This window comes from Gorilla gorilla, chromosome 18 (assembly GCF_029281585.2).
Source record: "Gorilla gorilla gorilla isolate KB3781 chromosome 18, NHGRI_mGorGor1-v2.1_pri, whole genome shotgun sequence".
Taxonomy (NCBI): domain Eukaryota; kingdom Metazoa; phylum Chordata; class Mammalia; order Primates; family Hominidae; genus Gorilla; species Gorilla gorilla.
Genome location: NC_073242.2, coordinates 85,862,827 through 85,889,998, shown reverse-complemented (window position 1 = coordinate 85,889,998; position 27,172 = coordinate 85,862,827). Strand labels below are relative to the sequence as shown.

Sequence of the window (27,172 nt, the reverse complement as noted above, 5' to 3'; positions counted from 1 at the left end):
TAAATTCAGCCACACAGAGAGCTCTGAAAATAACCCAATGTTTTCCACTATACCTCCAAAGCTGAATCTACTGTTCTCTTAATATCTGAGGAAGAAGAAAGTTAACAAAGAAAACTGAAATTCCTCAATCTGCTGGTTAATAAAGGGCCAGGGTCTTCAGCCTGGGTTATATGCTCTGGGTTCCACCTGCACTTGGCAGCCCTTACCTGAATGTCAGTGTCCTTCACAGGCTCAAGAGGCTCAAAGGTGGTGGCTGCACTCAGACTCTCCAATCGCTGGGAGATGTGGGATATGTCAAGTCCCCGAGACCCGAGGAGAACTGACCTATGTGAGGATATAGAATAGGGAGATATAAGTAAGGGGAAAATTAGGATTAGGACATCTAATATGCTTCATCAAATACTAGAGAGCTTTTTTAATTCAAAACTTCCTATATACTGTCCAGACACTTTTACATAGTTGTTTTATATCTTTCCATAGAGATCACCTGGAATAAGAGCCATAACACTGTACTTTGTAGTAACAGATTCAAGTTCTAATCATTGCTGAATTTGAGAGCCTTGTCTAGAATAAAACGATACTACTACCATAGACTAGACTGCTCCAAACATGTCATAGTAAAGAAACCCATGAGGTACATGCTATCATTCATCCCCATTTTATGGATGAGAGAACTAAGGTACAAAGAGGTTAGCCAAAGTCACAGAGTCAGGAAATGGCAGAGGCAGGTCATCTAGTTCTGCGGCACAACCCCCATTTTTTTTTTTTTTTTTTCTGAGACAGAGTCTCACTCTGTCGTCCAGACTGGATTGCAGTGGCATGATCTCGGCTCACTGTAACCTCCGCCTCCCAGGTTCATGTGATTCTCCTGCCTCAGCCTCCCGGGTTGTACAGCACAACTCTTAACCACCATCCTACACTTACAGCCTCTGTAGATGAATACAGTGAACTACAATATTGTAGAAGTTTCAGGAGTAACCTAGTATAAACGTCATTCATGAGCTAAGGAAACTAAAGGTTCAAGGTGATCAATGATTTGCCCAGGGGCAACCAAACCAGAATTCAAGGCCAGTTTTCCATGGCTTCCCTTCAAAAGCCAAACGCCATGTTCAGCACATCTGCAGGTTCCCTCTCTGCCGCCCAGTCTAATAATATAGGAGGCTGTTATCTGAACAGTAAATGCTTTTGAAGAGAAATGGGAATAATATAGCCATCTTTATTTCTACTCACCTGGGGCAATGTAACAATGCAAGGGTAGTTTTTTAAAGAAAAGGTTGCACTAATATCTAGAACACTCTCTGTAAAAAAGAAACTTAGGGGAACTCGTAGTGTAGTGGTGGGGTGGGGTCAGGTCAGGTCGGGTCGGGTCTAGTCTGGTCTAGTCTAGTCTATTTTATTTTATTTTCAGACAGGGTCTTGCTCTGTTGCCCAGGCTGGTCTCAAACTCCTGGCCAAGCGATCCTCCTGCCTCAGCTTCCAAAAGTGCTGGGATTACAGGCGTGAACCACCACATCCAGCCCATTAATTTGTAGACTGTTTTTGGATTATAAATTAGTAACAAAAACTCTCACTGATAACATTTGTGTTCACTTTGAGTAACTTAGTAGTCAGAGAATTTGGCAGCACATGTAACCCTAACACCTACAGGTATAACACCTAAAAGTTTCAATCCTGAACTAACAGACTTATTGGAGAAGAGAAAGGATTTCGCATATGTAGTTCTAATCCAATAAATACTACAGCAACAGATTACATTTACCCAGAGGTTCCTTCCTATAGATTTTTGTCTCTTCCACGTCAACTATGATGCCATCCCCAGGGCTTTCCCTCCAGGTTGCCGTATCTTGCCTCTCTCCTCTAATAATCCTAAAAAGTTAACTCTCTAAAAGAGTGGGTCTCCCTTCTCAAAAGAAGACATTTACGCAGCCAACAAACATATGAAAAAAAGCTCAATATCACTGATTATTAGAGAAATGCAAATCAAAACCACAATGACATACCATCTCATGCCAATCAGAATGGCGATTATTAAAACGTCAGGAAACAATAGATGTTGGCAAGGCTGTGGAGAAACAGGAATGCTTTTACACTGTTGGTGGGAGTGTAAATTAATTCAACCACTGTGGAAGACAGTGTAGCAATTCCTCAGGGATCTAGAAACAGAAATACCATTGACCCAGCAATCCCATTACTGAGTATATAACCAAAGGATTATAAATCATTCTACTATAAAGACACATGCACATGTATGTTTACTGCAGCACTATTTACAATAGCAAAGACTTGGAACCAACCCAAATGCCCATCAATGATAGACTGGCTAAAGAAAATGTGGCACATATACACCATGGAATACTACGCAGCCATCAAAAAGAATGAGTTCATGTCCTTTGCAGGGAGCTGGATGAAGCCGGAAGCCATCATTCTCAGCAAACTAACACAGGAACACAAAACCAAACACTGCATGTTCTTACTCATAAGTGTGAGTTGAACAGAGAACACATGGACACGGGGAGGGGAACAACACACATAGGAGCCCGTCGGGGGTGGGGGGCAAGGAGAGAGAGAGCATTAGGACAAATACCTAACGCATGCAGGCCTTAAAACCTAGATGACAGGTTGATAAGTGTGACAAACCACCACGGCACATGTATATCTATGTAACAAACCCGGACATTCTGCACATGTATCCCAGAACTTAAACTATTTTAAAATTTAAAAAAAAAAAAAAAAAAAGAGTGGGTCTCAACCCTGGCTGCACATTAGAATCACCTAGCTTCAGGAGTAACCTAGTCCAAACTTTCCTCCCAACGACTGTGATTAGTTGTCATTAACATTGGACTCAAACTCCTGGGCTCAAGAGATCCTCCTGTCTCGGCCTCCCAAGTAGCAGGAACTCAGGATGCTTGCCACTGCACCCAGCTTTACAATTTATCATTTAAAGTATACAATTTGGTTATTTATTTACTTATTTATTTTGAGACAGTCTTGCTCTGTTGCCCAGGAAGGAGTACAGTGGTGCAATCTCAGCTCTCTGCAACCTCCAGCTCCCAGGTTCAAGCAATTCTTGTGCCTCAGCCTCTCTAGTAGCTAGGACTACAGATGCACACCAGCACACTCAGCTAATTTTTGTATTTTCACTAGAGACAGGGTTTCTCCATGTTGGCCACGCTGGGGTTGAACTCCAGGCTCAAGTGATCCACCCACCTTAGCCTCCCAAAGTGCTGGGATTACAGGCGTGAGCGACCATGCCTGGCCTACAATTCAGTGATTTTTATGTATTCATAAAATTGTACAACCATCACTACCATCAATTTTAGAATATTTTCATCACCCCAAAAAGCAACCCCTGACCAATAGGTGGTGATTCCCCATTTCCCCGCAAACCTCCCCCATCCCCTGGCAACTACTAATCTACTTTCTGTCTCTATAAATTTGCCTATTCTGGACATTGCTCATAAATGCAATCACACAATATACAGTCTTTCTAACTGCCTTCTTTCATTTAACATAATGCTTTCAAGGTTCATTCATGTTGAAACATGTATTAGTACTTCACTCCTTTTTATTGCCAAACAGTATTCCACTGCATGGACATACCACATTTTATGTATCCATTCATCAGTGGATGGGCATTTGGATTATTTCCACTTTTGGCTATTATTTTCAAAAGCTGCCATGAACATTCCTTCACAAGTTTTTGTGTGAGTATACATTTCCATTTCTCCTAGGTATATACCTATGAGTGGAATTGCTGGGTCATATAACCCTATGCTTAATCTTTTGAGGAAATGCCAGACTGTTTTCCAAAGCAACTATACCATTTTACATTCCCACCAGCAAGGTATAAAGATTCCAATTTTTCCCACATCCTCGTCAACACTTGTTACTATCTTTTTGATTACAGCCATCGTAGTGGCCCACTTGTTTAAAGCTATTATAGAAAAAAACTAAAAACACAAAATTTTGGGAGCCTCCGAACAGCTACCAGAGAATGTAGAGAAATGTCTGGATATCCACGCAGAAGTTGGCTACAGGGGCAGAGCCCTCATGGAGAATCTACTAAGCAGTGTGGAGGGGAAATGTGGGGTTGCAGCCCCCACAAAGAGTCCCCACTGGGGCACTGCCTAGTGGAGTTGTGAGAAAAAAGCCACCATCCTCCAGAACTCAGAATGGTAGACCCACTGATGGCTTGCACCATGTGCCTAGAAAAGCCACAGGCACTCAACACTAGCCCATGAAAGCAGCCAAGGGGGCTGTACCCTGCAGAGCCAAAGGAGCATAGACGCCCAAGGTCTTAGAAGCCTACCCCTTGCATCAGTGTGCTTGGATGTGAGACATGGAGTCAAAGAAAATTATTTTGGAGCTTTAAAATTTAATGACTGCCTTTCTGGGTTTTGGACTTGCATGGGGTCTGTAGCCCCTTTGTTTTGGCCAATTTCTCCCTTTTGGAATGGGAACATTTGCCCAATGCCTGTACCCCCACTGTATCTTGGAGGTAACTAACTTGTTTTTGGTCTTACAGGCTCATAGGCAAAGAGACGTGCCTTGTCCCAGATGAGACTTTGGACTTGGACTTTTGAGTTAATGCTAGAATGAGTTAAGACATTGGGAGTCTGTTTGGAAGCCATGACTGTGCTTTGAAATGTGACAAGGACATGAGATTTGGGAAGGGCTAGGTGTGGAATGATATGGTTTGGCTCTGTGTCCCCACCCAAATCTCATGTCGAACTGTAATCCTCAACATTGGAGGGGGCACCCAGTGGGAGATGACTGGACCATAGGGGCAGACTTCCCCTTTGCTGTTCTCATGACCGTGAGTTCCCATAAGATTTGGTTGTTTAAGAGTACGTAGCACTTCCCCCTTCACCCTCTATCCTGCTCCATCATGTGAAGATGTGCCTGTTTTCCCTTCACCTTCTGCCATGATTGTAAGTTTCCTAAGACCTCCCCAGCCACGCTTCCTGTACACCCTGTGAAAATGTGAATCAATTAAACCTCTTTTCTTCATTAAAAAAAAAAATTAAAATAGTAAACCTCCTTATACCCATCACCCAGCCCCAACAATTTGCATGTCGTAGCCAACCCTGTTTCATCTACATCCCTACCTATTTTTCTCTATCAACAAATATGCTTATTTGTTATATCCAAGATATTGCCTAATTTTTTCACAACTTTTAAAGTTGTGTTTGTTTAAATGAAATCCAAATAAAGTCTCTACTTGTGGATGATTAATATGCCTCCTAAGTCTCTTTTCATCAACAGGTTGCCCCTCTATCTCATTTTTTTCTTATAATCTTTGTTGAAGATTCTGGATTATTTATCTTATAAAGCAGTGTTACTCAAGCTTTAAATGTACATGTGATGACAAAAGTACAGAGCAGAAAAAAAAAGTGCATATGAATCACCTGGAAAGCTTGTTAAAAATGTAGATTCTGATTTAATAGGTTTGGGATGGAGCCTGAGAGTCTCCATTACTAAAAAGCTCATGGTTGATGCTGATGCTGTTGATCCATTGACTACACTCAAAGTAGCAAGGCTATAGTTCCCCACAGAAAATGTTTTACTGACGGAATCCCCATGATATCATTTAACATGCTCCTTTATCCTCTGTATTTCCTGCAAATTCAAAGTTCCAAGGGTTTGATTAGATTGAGGTGCCACTATTTTTATGGCTCGATTACTATATGCTTTTCATCAAGAGGTATTTAATATCTGGTTATCTCTATCTGAAATATTTGCAGTCTTGATGATGATTGCTTAGATCCATTTACTCCTCAGTAGTTGCAAAATGGTGGTATCCTAATTCCATCTTCATTAGCTGGAATACTTCCATTCCAAGAAACTCTAAAATCAACTACGTAATTACCCTGAGTAATGAGTTGGTTCTCTAGTATTCTCCAAAGGCGATCAATGAGTTTTGTTTTAGTATATAAACTCATAAATTTTAAACATATTTGATATGTTTCAATCCAATGCAGTTATTATCCTAATTGATGATCAAATAATCTCATCTTTGGCCAGTAGAAGCCTCTTCAACTTGGTTTCTGGGTCCTTCTGACATGTGACTGTCCTAGCATCATCTGTTGAAAAGACTGTTCTTTTCACAATGAATGGTCTAGGTACCCTTGTTGAAAATCAGCTGATCACAGACACATGGGTTTATTTATCTGGATTAATAATTCCATTCCATCAATCTACATGTCTATCCTTATGCCAGTACCATAGTCTTAATTACTGTGACTCTGTAGTAATTTCTGAAATTGCAAGTGTGATTCTTCCAACTTTCTTCTGCTTTTTAAAGATTGTTTTGGCTATTCTAAGTCTCTGGTATCTCTACGTGGATTTTAGAATCAGCTTGTCACTTTCAGCAAAAAATCCCAGCTGGGATTTTGATAGAGACTGTGTTGAATCTGCAGACCAATTTAGGGAGTATTAATATCTTACTATTAAGTCTTCTGATCCATGAACATGGAATGTCTTTCACCTGCTTTCTTATACAAATGATAGAGTACTAAATACTTTTCTCTACCCTGCATTTTTTACTTAATAATATGTCCTGGAATCATTCCATGTTACTGTATATTCTCATTCCTTTGTACTACTGAAGAGTACTCTATTACATAGACATACTACATTATTCCACTAGTCACCTACTGATAGACATTTGTTTGTTTTCAATTTTTGCTATTACAAATAATGCTGTAATGAATATCCCTGTGCACAGGGTTTTCTTGTGTGTGTTTTTTACCAGTATATCTTTGGGACAAAACCCTAGAAGTGGAATTGCTGGGTCAATTTTGCTAGCTATGTCTAAATTTTGTCCCATGGTGCTGTACTCTACCAGAGACACATAAGAATGTATCCAGTGCCAAAATAATTTTAATGTATACCAGGATTTTGAGAACCTCAGAATTTAAAAATTATCTACTAGAATTGTCAGAAAAGAAAGGTCATTTAAGTAGTTGACACCTGTAGAAACTGTTCAGTGTGTGGCTTATGCAGTGTACGGCTTATACGATGCATATGCAGGGAGAGAAAGGACTGATGAAGGAGACAGGGAATCTAGGGTAGGGACGGCTTTATAAATAAAGCTTGTACTAGAAACTTCAGTCTGCAAGGGTGCAAAAATCCTTGGAAGGTTCCCTGCCTTCTACCTGCTTCAATTCCCAAAAGCCAGGCAGTCCCACATGAGCAGAAAGTCATGGAAGCTGGAGTCTCCTTCCAGTTCCAGGAGAGTAGAAGGACAAGGACTGTTCCCAGCATACATGGGAAGCATATAAAATGTCAGGAGGCCTGGGTTCAAGTCTCACCTGTCACTCACTGAAAATATTGGATACATCACCTTTCTAAGCCTCAGTTTCTTCCTCTGCTGAATGTGGGGGAAAATGCCTATCCTACCTCTCAGGCACTGCAGACCAGTCAGGAGAGTGCCTGTGACAATCCTTCAGAAACTGAAAAGTACCATACAAATATGAGGAATTCTTACTAAGTTGGATTTGAAATTCTGGCTTGGCCACTCACTATTTGACTTTCCTCAAGTTTAAAACACAGATAACACTTTCACAGGGTTATTTTAAAAAGAAATTATATAATGCGTGTAAAGTGTGTGGCACAGCGCCTGACAAACAGTAAGAGCTTAAACAACAGCTTATAGTATTATCACAAGGAGAGTTATAATCTGCTGTAAAACTTTGGGGTAATAAATGTTTATATATACTTTGCATGAACATGGAGAAGTATGTGAAAAAATAAGCAAATTAATAACATTGGTTACATTGGATGACAAAGTTAGGGAGAAAGAGTGACTACTGGCTTTTTCTTTATACACCTCTAGCTTGCCTGATTTCAGAGTTTGAATGGAAAAATCTAGTGTGGTGTCTTTGGTGAGAAAAGAGGGATATGCAACTGATGATGGGCACCCTCCAACCTCCTGGGCTCAAGCAATCCTCCTACCTCAGCCTCCCGAGTAGCTGGGACTACAGGTGCGTGTCACCATGCCCAGCTAATTTTTTGTAGATGGGTTTTGCCATGTTGTCCAGGCTGGTCTTGAACTCCTGAGTTCAAGCGATTCACCTGCCTCAGCCTCCCAAAGTGCTGGGGTCACAGGCATGAGCCACGGCACCCAGCTCAATATTCTGTTTCAGTTGATAAAATGTGCACATGGGTATTCATTCATTTTATTATTTATACCAGGAGTCAGCAAACTTTTTCTGTAAACAGCAGATAGTAAACATTTCAGGCTTTGCAGGGCACATGATCTCTGTCAAAACTACTCAACTCTCATACTGTAGCACAAAAGCAGCACAGACAATACAAATAAGCCTGGCTGTGTTCCAATAAAACTTTAAGGCTGGATGTGGCTCATGGGCTGTAAACCCCGATTTACATTTTTATATATGTAAAGCATACTCTTCTTCATGTGTGAAAAAATTTAACAATTGTAAAAGATCAAACCACACACGTAAAAAAAGCTATCAAAGCTATTCTCTAAAACAAAATATTCAACACAGTGTATTTGGACAAATAAATAAATTTGGCACATAACATTTCAATCTTAAATCTACAATCTAAAATCTTAAAGACAGAATTTTCTTTCAAAACTTATTTCATGTAAGAAAATTTTTCCTACTCAGTTCTCTCTTCTGCCCTCATCTTGTATGTACTAAAATATTCACACTACACTTTATGTCTCTGCCTATCAAGAAGATGGAAAAATACAGTCATCAGCCCTTTGGTTTCTTTTTAAGCACCTGCCCCACCCTATACCCATTCTTTCAACATTCCAACTTCCTCCTCCCTAAAATAATGAATTTAAGGTAGAAAGAAATGAAAAAGAATGGAAATTTACAAGAGAGCATGACCGGTAATTGTTACCAAGAAAACATTTTCCCTTTTTGCTCTTAATAAGCTGTAAAGCTGATGCAATTAAATTATAACTATAGCAACTAAGATGGCATCATGGGCCTTTCGCTCCAGCAGTATCTTTGCATACAGCACAGAGCCTGCATGCTCAAGACTGGTGGTAACTGCAGGCAGCCAGGAGTAGCAGTTAAGGAGCCTGCAGGGAAGGCAAGTTAGCAGAAGTGTCTAAAGGCTGGTTGGGCTGTGAGAAAGCAGTGTAGGGAAGCAGTTGGCTGCATTTAGCTGCAAGGCTGCAGGGTAAAAAAATCCCTGCCAGGGTTCCTCTGACTTGCCTTTACCAATGCCAACAGAACCAAAACCAACTAGTTATTTTAGAAAATAACATTTTGGGGAGGTCTACAGAAGAATTTCCACAACATCCTTACTGACTCGACAGAGCAGCCAAAACATTCAGCTCTCAAGAACAAGAATGTAGCCCACTCCTACATAATACTCCGTGACATCTGTTAAATGCTTAGAGCAGACGATGTCCCACATTAACACCAGCACTTAGTTCTTTCTCAAGTTCAAGGAATGAAGACTGAGGAGATGACCGACAATTTTCCATATTTCCTGCACAGAATCTCAGTGTCTTTCCAGACCCATCAAAGGCACAAGTAGCAGCACCCTCTCCATCCTCCCATGCCCTTCCATCACAATCAGAGGAGTATGCACTCTGGAGTCAACCTCACTAGGTTTGAACCCTGACTTTACCACTTGCCAGCTGTGTGATCTGGAAGAGTTACTTGCCTTCTCTGAGCCTTTGTTGCTCAACTGTAATGTGGAGATTGTAGCCTAATGATGGTTGTGAAAATTAAGCAAAATCTCACGTCTAGCCAAGCTTGTAACACACAGTAAATAACCAGTAAATCACATTTCTTAAGGAAAGCAGCATAGTTTTTTTCTGCCCCACTCCCCACATTATAAGCTCCTTGAGAGCAAGAACCATGTCTAATTCATGGTTGCCACCCCAGAGATGGTCCAGACCTGGCACAGCGTGGACCTTAAACACATGTTTGTGGAATCAACAGCCCAACTGATGCTGTGTGGCAGCAGTGGCTGCCAGCTCAGTCAGTCAGCACTTTTCCCCAGCTGCACTCTCTTAGGGCTCACCCACTCTCCTGTTCTATAATCAGCTGGGGGCACTGTATTTCCAAGGCCTTTCAGAAGCAGCCTCCCAGGTCACTGACAACAAGCAGACAGAATCACTCCTCACTTGGATGGTTTCTCGTCACTAACTGTTCATCAATTTCTTCCAAATGCTCTTAAAAACTGTCCTCATCACTGAGTGCTCTCTAGCTTTGAAGGTAAAACTTATCTGTGGGGCCCATACGTATTAACATAACGGGAGCCATTTATGACCCAATGATCATTGAACCCAAGCAGGAACTTCTGTGACCAGATTCAGCATGACAGAGCTCTTTCACCCCCTCCCACCTTGTGATCATCTCTCCCTGTGATATCAGCTCATAACTTGGTGAGGCAGACAGGCTAGAAAACCTGAGAGGCAGGGAAACAAACCAAGGCTGCTGTCCTGTTTACAACACCTTTCTGAGTTCCCAAGAATCTGGCTAGTGGCTGTCATTCACAGATTGGATCTGAATTCAAGGCAGGAAAGAAGAAACAGATCCTGCCCCCAAGCCACCCAGTACTAATGCTGTCTCCCTACCAGTACTCACGCCTTGACATCTGCCGTCTCCTGGGACGTGCGTGTTAGGGTACGGGAACGCAGGCGCTCTCCCGCCTGCTGTATCTCCTGTAAGTTCCGTTCCACATGGGGAAGCTCTGAGATGCCCTCAGTCTCAGCAGCAAGCTGTTCAGCTTGCTGAAGGAGCTCACCAAACCCCTCAGTATCCATTGGAGATGCAGATCCTAGATGGGAGAAAAAATGAAAAGATCTAAATCAAGGGAAAGACAGGTTTCAAACACTGCCTGAATCTGTTACAAGCTTAACAAAACAGCAGAACTTTTTGTAAACAGACGAGGACACAGCTCATCAACAAGCAGGATTTGTTCCTGAACATAGCCCAAGAACAGGCCTGACAGAGAAAATGAGTCAGGCTGTGAAAAAACAGATCATTTCTGTGCATATTGACAGCCCCAAGATTGATTTCTGCCATCAGAACAAATGCACAGATATCAAGTCACAGACCAGAATTCCTGTCTCCTTCCACAGACTCAAAGCAGAAAAGGAAATGGAAACCACTGTGGCAACCTCTAGGAGGCTTAAAGAACAGTCAACCTGCACCTCTTATTCTCCACCCATCTTAGAAAAACACTACCACCCCAAAAGCACCAGGCAATTTATAAGACCTTATCTCAAATGATCCTCACAACCACTCTGTGAGGAACAAAGAAAGAAGAACAAATTCCAATCCACAGAGGCTGAGTTACATGCCAAGAATACTCTCTACTGTGATTTGGCTGAACCAAGACCAGGAAAACAAAGGCATTCTTCGGACTAACCACCACTAACTCTCCCTCTCTCCCCTACTGTTATTCTAACACACCTGCTCCTTCACTAACAGAAGAAATTCTTCTTTTTTTTTTTTTAATACTCATGTCCAGGTCTCCATTCACACATTCTTTATCTTACAAGGTTACTGAGAGCACAGATCTGTGCCTGCTTGTTATATATGACATTCGGGACATTAGATTTGTTACTGTACCTGCTACTTTTAGAAATGCCAATAGTACAGAATATATACTGCGCTATTCTTATATAAGGTTCTTCACCAAGAGAATGTTTTTAACTCCTACCACTAATTAAATCAACAGAAAATAAAAAATAGCACAATGGTAAGAAAATTGGGCACAGTGGCTCACGCCTGTAATCCCAGCACTCTGGGAGGCCGAGGCAGGCAGATCGCCTGAGGTCAGGAGTTCGAGACCAGCCTGGCCAACGTGGTGAAACCTCCATCTCTACTACAAATACAAAAATTAGCCGGGCACGGTGGCACACACCTATAATCCCAGCTACTCGGGAAGCTGAGGCAGGAGAATCACTTGAACCCGGGGGGCGGAAGATTGCAGTGAGCCAAGATCACACCACTGCATTCCAGCCTGGGCAATAGAGTGAGACTCTGTCTTGGAAAAAAAAAAAAAATTTACATTGCTAAAAGGTTAAGAAGAAAATCTTTCATTAAAAAAATTACTTGTACAATAGCTCTTGTTATACTTTTTTTCCTTCTTTTGGGAGACAGAGTCTCGCTCTGTCAGCCAGGCTATTGTGCAGTGGTGCGATCTTGACTCAACGGCAACTTCCGCCTCAGATTCAAGCAATTCTCATGCCTCAGTCTCCCAAGTAGCTGGGATTACAGGCATGCACCACCACACCCAGCCGGGGTGACACTACCAGCTTTTTTGTATTTTTAGTAGAGATGGGTTTTGCCATGTTGGCAAATAATTATATGTCAGCTATGAAGCACAGGTTAATTGTCAAAAGGACACTGTTACTGCCATAAATCCATTAAGAACTTTTAAAAATGACCATTAAAGGACATTAACTTTAAAGGCAAAGGCACAAGGTTAAAACAAAAATAGCTCAGCTGGAGTAAACATAGACACTTTGGTATTCTTTATGAAGTTCCAAGCTGACTTTAATCTTCAACAAAAATTCACGTACACAATAACTCTTAACCTCAAGTTTCTAAACAAATATTGTAATTTTTTTGACCCATATAATCAGGCTGTAATTCGCAATCTTTATTGTGAGAAAATGGAGATGAGAGAATTAGGAAGGTATCCTCAGGGAGAGAGGAGGAAACACAAGAATTTTGAGGAGAGGGGCATTTTTAAACAATTACTCCGGCCTGATAGAGAAATGTGTTTTCTCAGGAATGTTCAAGGCCAATGACATTCTACTAATTACACGAAACCATGGTCATTCACCAGAAAGGGAAAAGAAAAACAAAGCATTCCCTTCTCCAGAACCCCACCCCACCACTCCGCCCATTATTTTTACTCTAAGATAAAAATAATTTTTCTAACAGAGTCAAGGAAAAGAAAACACTTTTTTCTTTCATGAGGAAAACTTTGGAAATCCCTAAATAAAGAACTGAATGAAGCAAAACTTTTCTATGATTAAAAAAGAAGACAAAAAAAGATAAAGGAAGAAAGAAATACAACTAATATTTCATTCCTACGTCAGACAAAGGAAATGCTCACCTTCTCAAATGACCAGCCCACCCCAAAGATTTTGAGCAATGAATTTGAGTATAAGTAATTAATACAGAATCAGTCATTTACTTTAACATGGTCTAATAAAGATTTTTTTAAGTTAATTATATAGAATTGTTTTTGACAATGGTAAAATAAAGGCTGAATCTCTGAACAACATCCTAAACGTAATATCCCAAAACTGGGCTCTAACTTTTCATCCACAAAACCTGCCCCTTGGCCTTCTCAGTGTGTGAAGACTTCATTATTCAGTTGCTTGGACCAAAACCCATGATGGCCCCATAACTCACATCCTACATCCAATCAACCAACAAAGCCTTTCAAATCTACCTTCAAAATATATCCAGAATCTGCCTGTCCTTGCCATCTCTACCTAGACACCTCCCCACATCCAAGCTGCCTCCCTAGACTCTCTCAGCAGTCTCCCTCCCTAACCTCCCAGCTTCAGCCCTTGCCTCCCACAGTCTATTCAGTCTATAGCAACCCAGCAACCAGTGATCCTTTTACAGTCAGTCAGATCACATCCCTCCTGCTTAAATCTCTTGTACAGAATGAAACCCTACAAAAGGGGCCCCACCCCCCCTCATCACTCAGACTCATCTCCAGCCCTATCTCCACTCCTTTCATGGGTGCCAGCCACTCTGGGGCCTCTCTGCTGGTCCCCAACAGATCAGGCACATTCCTGCCTTACAGCCTTTGCACTCCGTGTTTCCTCTACTGGAATGCTCCTCCCCCAGAAACACTCAAGGCTGACTCCCTATCTGTTTCGGCTCACCTGTCACTCTGCCTTTGAGGCCAACCTAGAAAGCTTTTAAAAATACAAGCCACCCCCAGCAATCCCCCATCTCCTTTACTGTCTGTCACCTCTGCGAGAATATAAGCTGCACAAGCACAGTGTTTTGTTCACTGACGTACCCCAAGCTTCTACAACAGTGCCTGGCACATAGCAGGTACTCATTTTTTGAATGAATAGGAGGTGTTTTTTCTTCCGTTGGTGAGAGTCTGTCCTTCTCAAAGGCTTCCTGCACTCCTTTGCCAAATGGGCACCCACTAGCAAGCAGAGATCTGAACAGAAACATTCCCTTCCAGTTGGTATCAGACTACCAACTGATACTTAACATTTCTGAGGCAGCACAGCATAATGCAGTGACAGTCTAAATGGCATGAATTCATATCACACTTGGTCCAGACTAGTGCTTTCCCTCTAAATACCAAGACCAAAAACCAGGTGAACAGAATTACAAACCAAAAGAAACAGATATCTATAGAAAGAATTTTGCTACATAACTTCAGGGTAGGAGTAAAAAGAAAATAAGCTTGTTCCACATCTGCACAGAAGGAGAGAGATATGTATGAAACACTATATTTGGGAAAAACTGGATCTGTCCTACATTATTACTCAATCAGTAGAAATTAATTATACAAGAAAGTTTTATTAAAGTTTCCAAATTTATACATTTTTTGTTACCATCATTGTGCAACTAAATCTATACTTTGATATATTAATCATCCCACTGCACTAAAATGCTTCAATTTATGGCTAATTTCATCAATTTAGGACAATTTTTATCCTCACCACAAAATATCAATTTAGCCACAAAATAGAGAGATTAAACCACTAAATCAACTTTGACCCAAGAGACTAAAAACTAATCATGAAAATAACCTCGGTAAGCTTTGTCCAGCAGAAACAATTAAAATGATCTATGGGGGAAAAAAATTGAAGTCCAAGCCATGTGTTGGGAAAATCTGGCCATGTAGCCTGGACACCAGCTGCATCCTTGGGGAACTATGGAGGAGAGGCACAGGAAGAAGCAACACTAAGAAACCACGGAAGCAGGACCCGGAGCAGTCAATGCAGCACAATTGGGGCTGGACAGGAAAAGGCCAGCAGGGACAGCGGAACAGCACTAGGGCTCCTCTATGACAGCAGTGACTAAGCCCTTGAGCGTGATTGGGAATCTTTTGGCAAGGCAACACTGGCAGGCACTTCAGAGAGCATCGCAAAGTATCAGGGCCTTGGGCAACAAATTACTCTCCCTATAAGTAGGACTTGGCAGAAGTGCTACTGAGCCTCCACAGAAACTCCTCAACATCCTGGGCAACTGAGAACCTTAAAATGAATGGCAAACTTATCACTGCTGTTAGAAGGCAGGATTGGTTACACTTGTGGGAGGAAGGACAGAAGTGGAAGGATGAGGAAGGCTTCAAGGGGGCTGGCAATTTTCAGTTTTTTGATCTAACCGTTGGTTGATAGTATGCTCACTTTTCAGAAAATTAGTCAATCTAGACTCATGATTTGCGCATCATACTTCAATAAAAAGCTCCCCGCCCCACTGCTGCTGCCAATCAGACAAAGGACAATGACCCACCTCTTTTCAGAAGCTGCAGTAGGATACCCCACTATGCTAAAAATAAGGAATGTTCTCAGTGGGAAGCTCCCATAATGCAGATCTCTTCACCACACCTAGAGGATGCTGAGCAAATTAACTAAATGAAAAAAGTAAAACCCACACTTTGAAAGAGAGGGCTCCTACCTAGAGCTAAACCAAGGGCTGGCCAAACTTCTACTTCCTCATGCTGGTCTGCATTCACCTGTCATTTAGTGTCTAAAACACATGTCCCTTTAGGGCATATCAACATTCATAAATGAGGTAGAAAAAAATTCCCAAACTGCATATAAGGTGAAATGAACTAAATATAAAGGCAGAGCAAAAATGCACAAAATAATTTCAGTTCATTTACTATTAACATGTGAGTCTTATGAAAAATAAAATCATTTCCACATTCTGAATATAATAACTATGTTAAATATTTAATCGAGCTAGAAAGAGTAGATACTTAAATATTCAAACAGCCAAGCACTTCTAAACCATTGTAAATCAGTATTCTCAAAGGGTGGCCCCCTTCAGGATTTTGTAGATGGTCTGAATCTTAATCTGTTATAGTATTCATGCTTATTATATTAAAATCCCACATATCTGTTTTCTGATATTATTAGTTCATTGGTTTCTTTTATTTTTAAAGCATCAGCCATGAGTAGAATACCTCTCTTCCTTTACTCAGGGCTTATGGACTCTCAAGCTGGCGAATCACTGAGTCATCCCAGAAATAGCTGTTACTCACTAGTTCTCTAGACTTAAGCCTATGTTACTCCCAGGATATACTCCAGAAAATTAAAGCACCAAAGCTACAAAGGGAAAAGGAAAATGAAACAAAGGAAGCTACAAAAGAGCCTCAGAGCCATCCATCCTAGACATATCTGCCAAACGCTTGCCCAGTTTCTAGTATCCTAGGGCAAGAGTGAGCAAACTTCTTCTGTAAAAGGACAGGTAGTGAATAGTCTGGGCTTTGTAGGCCAGGCTCTGTAGCAACTACTCAACTGTGCTGTTGTAGCTTGAAAGCAGGCATAGATAATATGTAAACCAAAAGGCGTGGCTGTACTTTAATAAAACATTAATCATGAACACTAAAATTTGAGTTTCATATAATTTTCACATGGTTATAAAATATTTTTCTCTGGATTATTTTTCCCCCGAGGATCCAAAGATGTAAAAACCCTTCTTAGTTTATTTGGCACATAGGCCATAGTTTGCCAACTCTTGGGCCTAAGGTATTTAAGCTAGACTTGATAAGTAAGCTACCCTAACTAGGCCCCAGTGTGAAAACACTGTTAAAAAGATAAAATGAGTGACACAATAGGTGTGTTGCCATCTCGTTTCCTCTTTAAACTGTTCATTTGGAGAGCATATTTGGGGAAGAAATCTGTTTTGTAAATGATGATGCCTGTCCCATTGACCTAATGCACAGGATGCTAAAGGGAATCCACTGCTCTTTGTAAGTATAATGCAACATATTAAACCCATGTGAATTTTCCCTTTTCCTTATCACCCACAATCCAAACAGCCCAGTTATGCAAGAAATACAAAGGGCTGAGAAAAAGATGAAAGAATAAAGACAAAGCCATCTGTCTTTTCTTCCATGTTAAAGAAATCTCTCTCCATTCACTGACTTGCATGGGGAGATGACACCAGCTATTTTCCTGCAGAATTTCAATATAATCAAACAATACTGACTGAGGAATTCTAATTTAGTAAAATGTATGTAGTAACATACCCAAATATTGTCTCTTTCAACTTCAAAGATCATGCAACCTAAAAAAGACAGTTGTTAGCACTGCTATTTTTTTTGATGTTGTCAAAGGGGGAGATTTTATATACATCAGAGAAAGCAACAGATGTTGCTATTTATATCCTTTCTTCCAAATGTACAACTGACAATGTTCTTCCTTTTTTGATCATTTTAAATAATTATCTTTGATTATTTTAAATATTTTAAATAATAACAGTAAAATAACAGTAAACAGTACTGTTTTTAATAACAGTAAAAGAAATGGAAAACAAAAACATATTTTAGACAGAATGGGTGAGAAGATTACACTGTGAACCCAAACACCTGGTTCCAATCCAGACTGTTCATTTACTAGCAGATAAACTGATTTACCTCTGAGATAAAACCCCAATTTCTCTGTCTCAATTTCCTCATCAATCAAAAATGGTAATTCCTACCTACTTCAAGGAGTTGTTGATACATAAAATTATCTTATAAACTCTGCTGATTTATATCATTGTAAAATGCTATTTTAGCTTTTTTCCCAAGTTGCCAATTTGGCAACATTTTATCATTTAATTATAAACATCTCTGCTTCAAAAAATCTTTTAGTAAATATTTAATCCCAAATTATAACTTATTTAATCACAACTTTATATCATTAAGTAAGAACTTCTGGAAGACAATTAAAATGTTTAAATGTATGTTGTATTGCCCACTACCAAATATGCTTTTTATTATAAATCCAGATTTCCATAATGAAGGTGTGATTCAAAAGAAATTTAGCATTTAATTTTAAGCAGAAACTTTGCCCTCAAACCTTACTAATCAGACTATGACAGGAGTAAAACACAAGAATGGTGTTCAACATTCTTGTGAATGACTCTTTCTTTTCTCATCCAAGATTGATGAGAAAAACCTCCACCCAAGGTATCAAAAGTTTAATACTGATTCTGTTCTCCTCTCTTTTGAATACATAAACTAGCTAGATGACAATATCATTCCACTTTTTACTATTATCTGTCAGCTGTCAATTACAACAACAACCCCCAAAAAATTAAATCTTGACAGACATCATTGTTTCAGATGCCTCTGGAAGAGAGAGGAGAGGAAAAAAAAAATTGTTGGAAAGTTCTTTACAGCCCTGTGAGACTAAGTAAAAGAGACCTTATCATTATTCAGAAGGTAGAGTTCTGGAGAAAACAAAGACCTAAAATAAATTAACCTAGACAGAAGAAAAAGACTTGGGTGATTTAGTAGCAGTACTGCCCTCAGTGACTCAATGTTTGCAATAAGGAATGGGTAGTATCAGCTTTCCTGATACATAAAATATCACTTGTATTATTTCCTCTTCAATGAGCAAAGAGAAGTAATAACCTGGCATCACAAAGAAAAATAAATTATCCACATAGTAACTTTCTGATAAACTCTTGGCTGTCCAGCAGAAGGCCCAGCTGGGAAGAAAGTGCTGTGGACTACAGCTTGGCTCCATCCCACGCCAGCCCTCTGACCCTGGGGCTGGATCGTCTCTGGATGAGGGGGTTGCTCAGGTGATCTCTAAGGGCCTGCTCATCTTAAAGAATTTACAAATGTAAGATGTTTTAATTCGGTCTTTAAACTTACTTGATGCTTCCTGGGAAACAGCCCCATTTTAGTGGTGATGGAAATTATCTCTACAGAGAACCTTAGGAATGATACTAGTTCTGTCTTACAACTAGCACAAACACGGGGGCAGATCACCAAGTCGGCCCCAAAGGGCCTGTGGCTTTGGCTCTGGCTCTGGCTCTTCTCTCTAAACCAATGCTACTCAACTTTGCCCCACAGGGGACATTCAGCAATAGCTAGAGACATTTTTGGTTGTCACAACTTGGGAGGCAGAAGGTGTGCGGATTCTAACAAAAGTCTGGGTCCCTACCATTATAATTTTAAAACCATTGCATTTACAGAATTATCCCACTTGGGCTTTTCATGGCAGTATATTCATACCTTGGTATACCACACAGCAATGGAAAAGAAACTACAGACTACACAGAACATGGATGAATTTCACAGACATCACAGTGAGCTGAAGAAGCCAGATACAAAAAGAAAAAAAAAAAAAGCACCGTATGACTCCATTTATATGGATCTTAAAAACAGAAAAAATGAATCTATGGCACTAAAGATCAGAATACTGGTTATCCTTGGGAGTGTAGGGGGAGTGCTGATTGGGAGAAAGCACAGCAGAGCTTTTCGGGTACTAAGGACTGAACTGTGTTCTCTCAGAATTCCTGTGTTGAAGCCCTACCCCACAATGTGATGCTATTTGGAGATGGGGTCCTTGGGAAGTAATTAGACTCAGATGAGGTGACGTGGGTGGGGTCTTCAGGATGGGATAAGTGCCCTTAGACACACCAGAAAGCTTGCTTTCCTCCACCTACCTCTCCCCACACATACACATCAAAGAAAGGTCTTGACTACACACTGAGCAGCGAGAAAGAGGGCCCTCACCAGAACCCAACTATGCTGGCATCCTGATCTCGGACTTCCAGCCTCCAAAACTGTGAGGAAATAAATTTCTGTTTAAGCCAGAACAACAGATATTTTGGTATTTTATTATGGTGATCTGAGCTGACCAAAGTACCAGAAATGCTTTATATTTCAATATGGACAGTGGTCACATAAGTGAATAAATGTGTAAAAATTCCCTAAGCTGTATACTTAAGGTTGACTCACAGTTTTTTAGAAGGAATAGCAAGAAACAAATCACTGACTTAGCAAGAAACAACCTAGCATTACCAAGGTGAGAGTTGGGAAACTTTTCTACTTTTCATTTGATTCCCTTGTCAGGGCAAATTCTTTTCCATGAGTATATGTGATCTTACATAATTTTTAATAACTTGTTAATTTTAATATTGCTCTAAATTCCCTACTTCAGAGTGTGTGTCTCACCACTGCCCTTGAAGCCTCAATGGCAATGACTGTCAAATCCACACCTGCCCCCGTGCAAACTCCAACCGTGAGTTTCCAGGCACCACTGGTGCATCTCCTCTCAAGCACATAACTGTCACACCCACCATGTCTCCAAATGCAGTTATCCACCCCCAACTCCTCCTCCGCCTCTGCCCCTGGCTTCTGTCTCCCAGGTTCTAACTCACCCTGCTCCTTTGCATCTCTGTGTTACCTCAGATTGTTTACTTACAGGTGTCCCTCCACTCTCAGACTCAGAAACCAAACACATGTAGATACATTTTTCCATAGCAAGCAGGCAGGTATTCCTCATTATCCAAACTATTGCTACTCTCTAACTAAAACTCAGGAAACGAAATACTACAGACTCAGATAACATGATATTCCTCACTCTCCAAACTCTCATTACCGAAACAGATTATTTATTTATTTATTTTTGAGATGGAATCTCGCTTTGTTGCCCAGGCTGGAGTGGAATAGCGTGATCTCAGCTCACTGCAACCTCCACCTCCCGGTTTCAAGCAATTCTCCTGCTGACTCAGTCTCCTGGGTAGCTGGGATTACAGGCACGTGCAATCACGCCAGGGTAATTTTTGTATTTTTAGTAGAGATGGTGTTTCACCATGTTGGCTAGGCTGGTCTCGAACTCCTGACCTCAGGTGATCTGCCTGCCTCAGCCTCCCAAAGTGCTGGCATTACAGGCGTGAGCCACCGCACCCAGCTCCTAAACAGATTTAAATAGCATGGGGTATTTATATTTCTGCAACATCCTCTAACTATTGCTTTCATCCCCATCACTATCACCTAAGGCCAGACCTTCATTCCTTTAAGTCTAAGTCCTTCTTATGTGCTAGAACATGGCCTTCCTCCTCCTAGCCCTGCCCCCAACTCTATGCACCCTACTCTCTGTGGCCACCTCTAGCTTCCTTTTTTTTTTTTTTTGAGACGGAGTTTCACTCTTGTCCCCCAGGCTGGAGTGCAATGATGAGATCTCAGCTCACTGCAACTTCCACCTCCCAGGTTCAAGCGATTCTCCTGCCTCAGCCTCCCGAGTAACTGGGATAACAGGCACGCACCACCATGCCCAGCTAATTTTTGGGGTTTCACCATGTTTGCCACGCTGGTCTCGAACTCCTGACCTCAAGTGATCCGCTCACCTTGGCCTCCCAAAGTGCTAGGAATACAGGCGAGGGCCACTGCGCCCGACCCCACCTCTCTTTCTGACACGGCTGTTGCCCCTGCTCAAAAAACCTCACTGGCTCCCATTCACAGGGATCCATCTGGGTGAGACACTGCTTTTAACTTTCTACCTCCCAGAATAAACCTTGTGTACCAGTCACTTGATTTACTTGGTCCCTGACTATCCTTGCACATGTCCTGCTCTGTGCCATTTTTCCCAAAAAGAAACACCTACCCAACCTTCCACTGCAGCCCTGAGCTCCAGCCAGCTCCTTCACTCTTTAGCTCGATGACTTTGGGCAAATTAATTACTCTCTCTGGGCCTCATCTGTGAAATGGAAAAATAACTGTATCTCCCTCACCTGTCACAAAGTAACCACTCAATAAACATTAGCTATCATTATTACCACCAACTCAAGTCCTACCTACCAAATGGTCTTCCTCAATACACATTACCTACAGAAATTTTCCCTCATCTAAATTCCTTTTACTCCATTCATTTATTTGCCCGACATCATCTCCTGAGCTCTGTCTGTGTATGAGTCCCCACTATGGGCTTTATTTGTATAATCTAATGTCATCCTCACAGCAGACCTCTGGTGTCCAAAGGGACCAACTGGTACACAGGTTTTTCAGCAGGGGCAACAGCCGTGTCAGAAAGATAGAGATGGGCACAGACAGTAGGGTGCATGGAGTGGGAGGGGTTAGGGGGAGGAAGGCCGTATTCTAGCATCTAACAAAGACTTGGACCTTCCCTATCTTCCTCACTTCAGTAAATAGTATCTTCATGCTAGAAGTTGCTCAGGTCTAAAACCGTGGCATTGTCCTTGACTTCTTTTCTCCTCTTATACCCTACATTAGCAATTCATTTCTACACTACATTTATTCATATATACATGAGTCAGACCCACTTTTTGTCTCTTCTACCACTATCATCCTGGTGCAAGCCACTCTCATGTGTCACATCTGGGTGATACAGTAGCTTCCTGTCTCCCTGTTCTTACTCTGTCCCCTCCCACTTCCCAGTCTGTTCTCCACACCACACTGGGAAGGATCCTCTAAAAGAGCTCAAACCTTCAATAGCCCCCATCACTCACAGGCTGAGATCCAAAGTCCTTACCCTGTGCTGTGAGGCCTACATGACTGTCCCCGACCCAACTCCTTCTGTTACCACTCTTCCCCAGGATTATGTACTTTGGTCCTATGGCCTTCCACTCTTCTTCAAATATGCTAAATACACTGCTGACTTGGGCTTTCAGTCACTGTTTCCTCTGCATCTGCAGGAATATTCTCCTCCAAAATACCTACCTAGCTAACCCCCTTAATTCCTTCAAATCTCTGCTCAAAGGTTTCCTTTTTAAAGAAGCTTCTCAGCACACCCCAGCTAAAGCAGCCCCACCGTCCCCTCTACCACATTTCTGTTTTACCTCGTTGGTAGTATGTTATCAATTTCTGGCATCACATGCCTACCTGTTTGTTCATTTACTGTCTGTCTCCTAACAGGCTCCTTGAGTCTGGGAACCTTGTCTGGTCTGTCCACAGCCCCATTCCCAGTGCACTGAACAACAGCACCTAATGCTCAATAAATATGTGTTAAATGAATGAAGGAAGGAAGAGAAGACTATAACTTTGGTGTACCTAACAGATCAATGTAGGAATTTTTGGCAAGGTTTGAGAAAGTTTCTTCTGGCTGTTAGCAACTGTGTATGGGGGATCTAGCTGTTTGAGGACACTGTTGAAGCTATAAAAAAGTATAAAGCTATAAAATATTTCAAACGTTATGTTATTCAGGGGAGAAGAGATGGAGGTATTAACAGACATTAATACAAGGCAAATAAGTGAGCTAGGAGGACTCTAATCTATCAAAACAAAGGGGATTCTCATACCTCTATGTCCAGCCCAACTCTTTTCCCAAGCCAGTATTTCCAACTGTCCACCTAATACCTACACCTGGATGACTCATGGGTGCCTCAAACTACACATGTCCCAAATCAGACTCATCACTTCTCTCTCCTTAGCCACTGCCACCACCAATGCTTCCTTCTCGTGGGTACCCAGTCTCTTTTGGTAAAACAATTAGCACACAGTCAAGTAAGCCAGAAACCACCTTCGAGTCACCCCAGCACCCCTTTCACCTCCTCAACACTCAGCCAATCTCAAGATCTACTTCTCAAACCTTTTGCAAAGTCATACCCTCATCTCTCGCCCCTTCTCTGACTTGCACGCCGACTAAGCCTTCTTGTTCCTCCAATCAACCTCCCCATGGTCAGGGAGGTCCTTCTGAAATGCTTTCCTGCCTTAAGTCCATCAGGGACACCTTCCATCCCCTACAGAATAAGATGCTCATGTTTTGACAGCGCTATAAAGGGTGCTCTCTATAGAACAGACACTGCCACCTTACTCTCCTCATCCCTCGCTGCCTTCCCCCAATTATATACCCTAGCAATTCTCTGTTCTTTGGCGTGCCTGTTTCCTCCCTTCATACTCCTGTACATGCTAAGTACACACTCTCTATAACACATCCCCACCCCTATCTTGTCACATGGGGAACTCCTATGTATGCTGCAGCCAGCTGGGAAAGTCCCACCTATGCCAACCCCTCCCACACTACTCTGAATCTTCTATACTGTTCTTCCCTAGTGCAGCAGTTGTGATTATTTCATCACACATATGTCTCCCTCTCTAGTGGCAAATTTCCTATAGGGTAAGGTCCACAGATGCTCAACTCTGAGTCCTCAGCATTAAGTCTGGCACATAATAGGATCAGATACATATTTGTTGAATTAAAGTGACCTGTTCCCTGAACATACCAGTGAAAGATCTTCCCTCTAACTCCATATTCTTTAAATAAACTTTTTCATGAGGAGTGGGCCCTCTCACCTTCGGATCTCTGCTCCAACCTGTCCCCCTCCTTGGCACATCCATCTTTCTGTCAACCTTATTTTCTACATCAGTCTATCAAGAGGCTGGTTCAGACCCTCAGGCTCAAAACATCTCCAGCTGCTCACACCGCAGGGTCTTTGCACCTGCTCTACCCACTACCAGCAATGCTCTCAGATAGCCCATGACCTGCTCATTCATTTCAAGCAGGTCTCTATTCAAATATCTCTGTCCTCCTTTAAGAAACAGCCCTGACATCACACTTCCTATCTGTGCTTTTATTGCTAGTGGTACCCTCCATAGGCTTATCAGTTCAATGAGGGCAGGCCTGTCTCATTCACCACTGCATCCCCATGCCTGCAAGAGTGCCAGTAACATTCATCTAGTTCATATTTTTTGAGCATCTACTGTGTGCCAGACCTAGGTGCTAGGAACACATCAGTGAACAAAACAGATAAAAATCCCCTCACTCACATTCTACAGGGGGAAGACAACAATACACAAGAAAAATACGTGAAATATAAGTGCTAAGAACAACTAAAGCAATGAAGGGAGGCGGGAAATGGGGAAAGCCTCAGTAGGTGCCTCCCTAGTGAAGACCTGGAAGAAGTGAGTGCAAACTACATGGATATTAACTTGCAAGCACAAATGCCCTGAGGCTAAAGCATGTCTGACGTTTGGAAAGGGAGGGAGCAGAAAATGAGACTGGGAAAGTAACAGTGGGTCAGATTATGTAAAGCCTTATAGCTCACTGTAAAGGGGTTTGTCTATCATTATTAATGAGATGGGGACCCATTGGAGGGATTTTTTTTTCTTTTAAGTAAAGGAATGATACGATCTGACAGCCTGTGTTTTAAAAAGATCCCTCTAGCTGCTATGCAAAAAACAGGGGCCAGGACAGAAGCAGGAAGACCAAATGGGAAACTATTTCAATAATCCAAACCAGAGGTGGTGACCTGGCCCAGGGTGGCAAGTATTATTTGTGGCGTGAAAAACAGAAGGCTGGGTGTGGTGGCCCACACCTGTAATTCCAACACTTTTGTGGAAGGCCGAAACGGGCGGATCACTTGAGGCCAGGAGTTCAAGACCAGCCTGGCCAACATGGTGAAATCCCGTCTCTACTAAAAATACAAAAATTAGCCAGGTGAGGTGGTACACGCCTGTAATCCCAGCTACTTGGGAGGCCGAAGTAGGAGAATCGCTTGAGCCTGGGAGGCAGAGGTTGCAGTCACACGATGACACGAGATCGCACCACTGCACTCCAGCCTGAGCGACCGAGGGAGACTGTCTCAAAAGAAAAAAAAAAAAAAGGAAAGAAAAGAAAAAGAAAGACAGCAGTCAACGATGGCTCAAAGGTTATTAGCCAAGGTCTTTCCTATTATTGAGATGAGAAAAAAAAGGAAACAGGAGCAGTTTGGGGAGAGTAATGAAGGGGAGCTTGCTAGCCCTCTCTTGGCATGTTTAATTTGAGTTGCCTATAACCCATCTCAGTGGAGATATTAAGTGGGTGGCTGGATAAAGGTCAGGGGTGAGGCCTGCGATGGAGATATAAATACGGAATCTGTTAGCCTCTGATATGTAGGTATTTAATGCTATGAGATCACCATCAATGAAAATAAAAATATTGCAAACACAAATGCACAAAGGAGAATTTAAAGAAAAAAAAATAAAGAAGAAAAGCTAGGATGACCGAGGATACCCTCCCACATACCCTGGAAAGAATACAAAAAGGTGACCCTCGCTTTTGCTGAAAGACAACTCGGTCAAAATAAAAATTAAATAAATAAAACCTCCTTCCCACGTCTAGCAGAAGGGCAAACCCAGACCAGACGCTCTGTCAACGTGTCTTTCATACTTTCACCAAGGACCCATGGGGTCGGCCCCATAATTTTTTCAAAAGAAACCCAGTGAACTTGGGCATCGCCTCTGCAGGGAACAGGATGGAGTAAGCACAGAGAAGGATGGGCCACCCCTGGGTTCCAATCACCAGCATCCTCCTGGATGTACAAAAGGTAAGCCAAGGGTTGGGAGAAGTTCCCTTCGCCCCAAAGACCCCTTCCCTCGCAGAGCAACGCCTCCCTACAGGGTGTGTCCACGAGGGGTAGGCAAGCAGGCAGGGCACGGTCAGGAAGGTAAGCAGGCGGGGCGTTGTGGCGCAGGCTTAGGCAGGGTGGGCTCGCGGGGCACGAGGTGGAGGTGAGGGCAGGGGCGTGGCGCGAGGGCACCACAGTGTGGAAGGGGGAGTCGGGAGGCCTAGGTTCTGCATTCAGAAAGTGGACGAATGAAACGCACCCCCAGGGATGCAGCCCGACTCCAAGCCTCGGAGGCGGCTCGACAAGGCGTTGTGTCGCCGGCGTCAGGCGTGCCCGGCTGCCATGAGGAGAACGGGAAGTGTGAGCGGCGGGGTTCCGAGCGTGGGGACGGCGCTCCACCCAGTCACGGGGTCCTGGGTTCAAGGACAAGCCCAGGGTCGCAAGGACGCGACCAAACACACCCTTACCTTGTGCTACAGCCGTCTCCGCCGCTCAAGTGCCGGCTTGAGGACGCGGCCGCCGCTTCTCGCGCCGCTCTCCCCCGCTTCCTGATTGGCCAAGGATGGCCGCTCCCAGAAGCCCTCGCGCGGTGCGACGCCAAATGAACTTTATGGAGACCCGTGGGGGAGGACAAGAACAGGGGCGGGGCCGGGGGCGGGGCGGAGGTGGGGCCTTGGGCCAAACCGTCACCCCTGGGCCACAGGCAGCCACGGACCTCACCTTTCCCACTTGGTTAGAGTCGGCTCTGCCGGGAGAAAGCGATTCCAGAATTCCCTAAGTTAAAGGAATTTCTTACTCCTTCTTGAGCGCCATCCAAGGGCCAGGCCTTAGTCTGGGAACTGGCAACACGGTGGCGACCACGTCAGACAAGATCGCTGCCCTCATTGAGTTCCCAGGTTGGCAGGGGAAACAAAAATGTAATAAATAACTGCACTTTG

The 27,172-nt window shown here is 42.5% G+C and overlaps 1 protein-coding gene across 3 annotated transcripts in view; it reads right to left on the bottom strand.

The window, feature by feature from the left end:
- Positions 1–26,859, bottom strand: part of NUP93 (nucleoporin 93) — a 112,724-nt gene extending 85,865 nt beyond the window's left edge. The window contains exons 1-3 of one of the 3 annotated variants that reach the window (XM_004057681.5): positions 26,702–26,859; positions 10,584–10,776; positions 207–324 (exon numbers count right to left, since the gene is read on the bottom strand). In XM_004057681.5, coding sequence (XP_004057729.1) covers positions 207–324; positions 10,584–10,762 — 297 coding nt within the window. In that variant the 5' untranslated portion in view covers positions 10,763–10,776; positions 26,702–26,859. The remainder of the gene's footprint in view (positions 1–206; positions 325–10,583; positions 10,777–26,701) is intronic. The other 2 variants (XM_055364295.2, XM_055364296.2) reach the window with 2 other exon arrangements.
- Between the last annotated feature and the right edge of the window lie 313 nt (positions 26,860–27,172).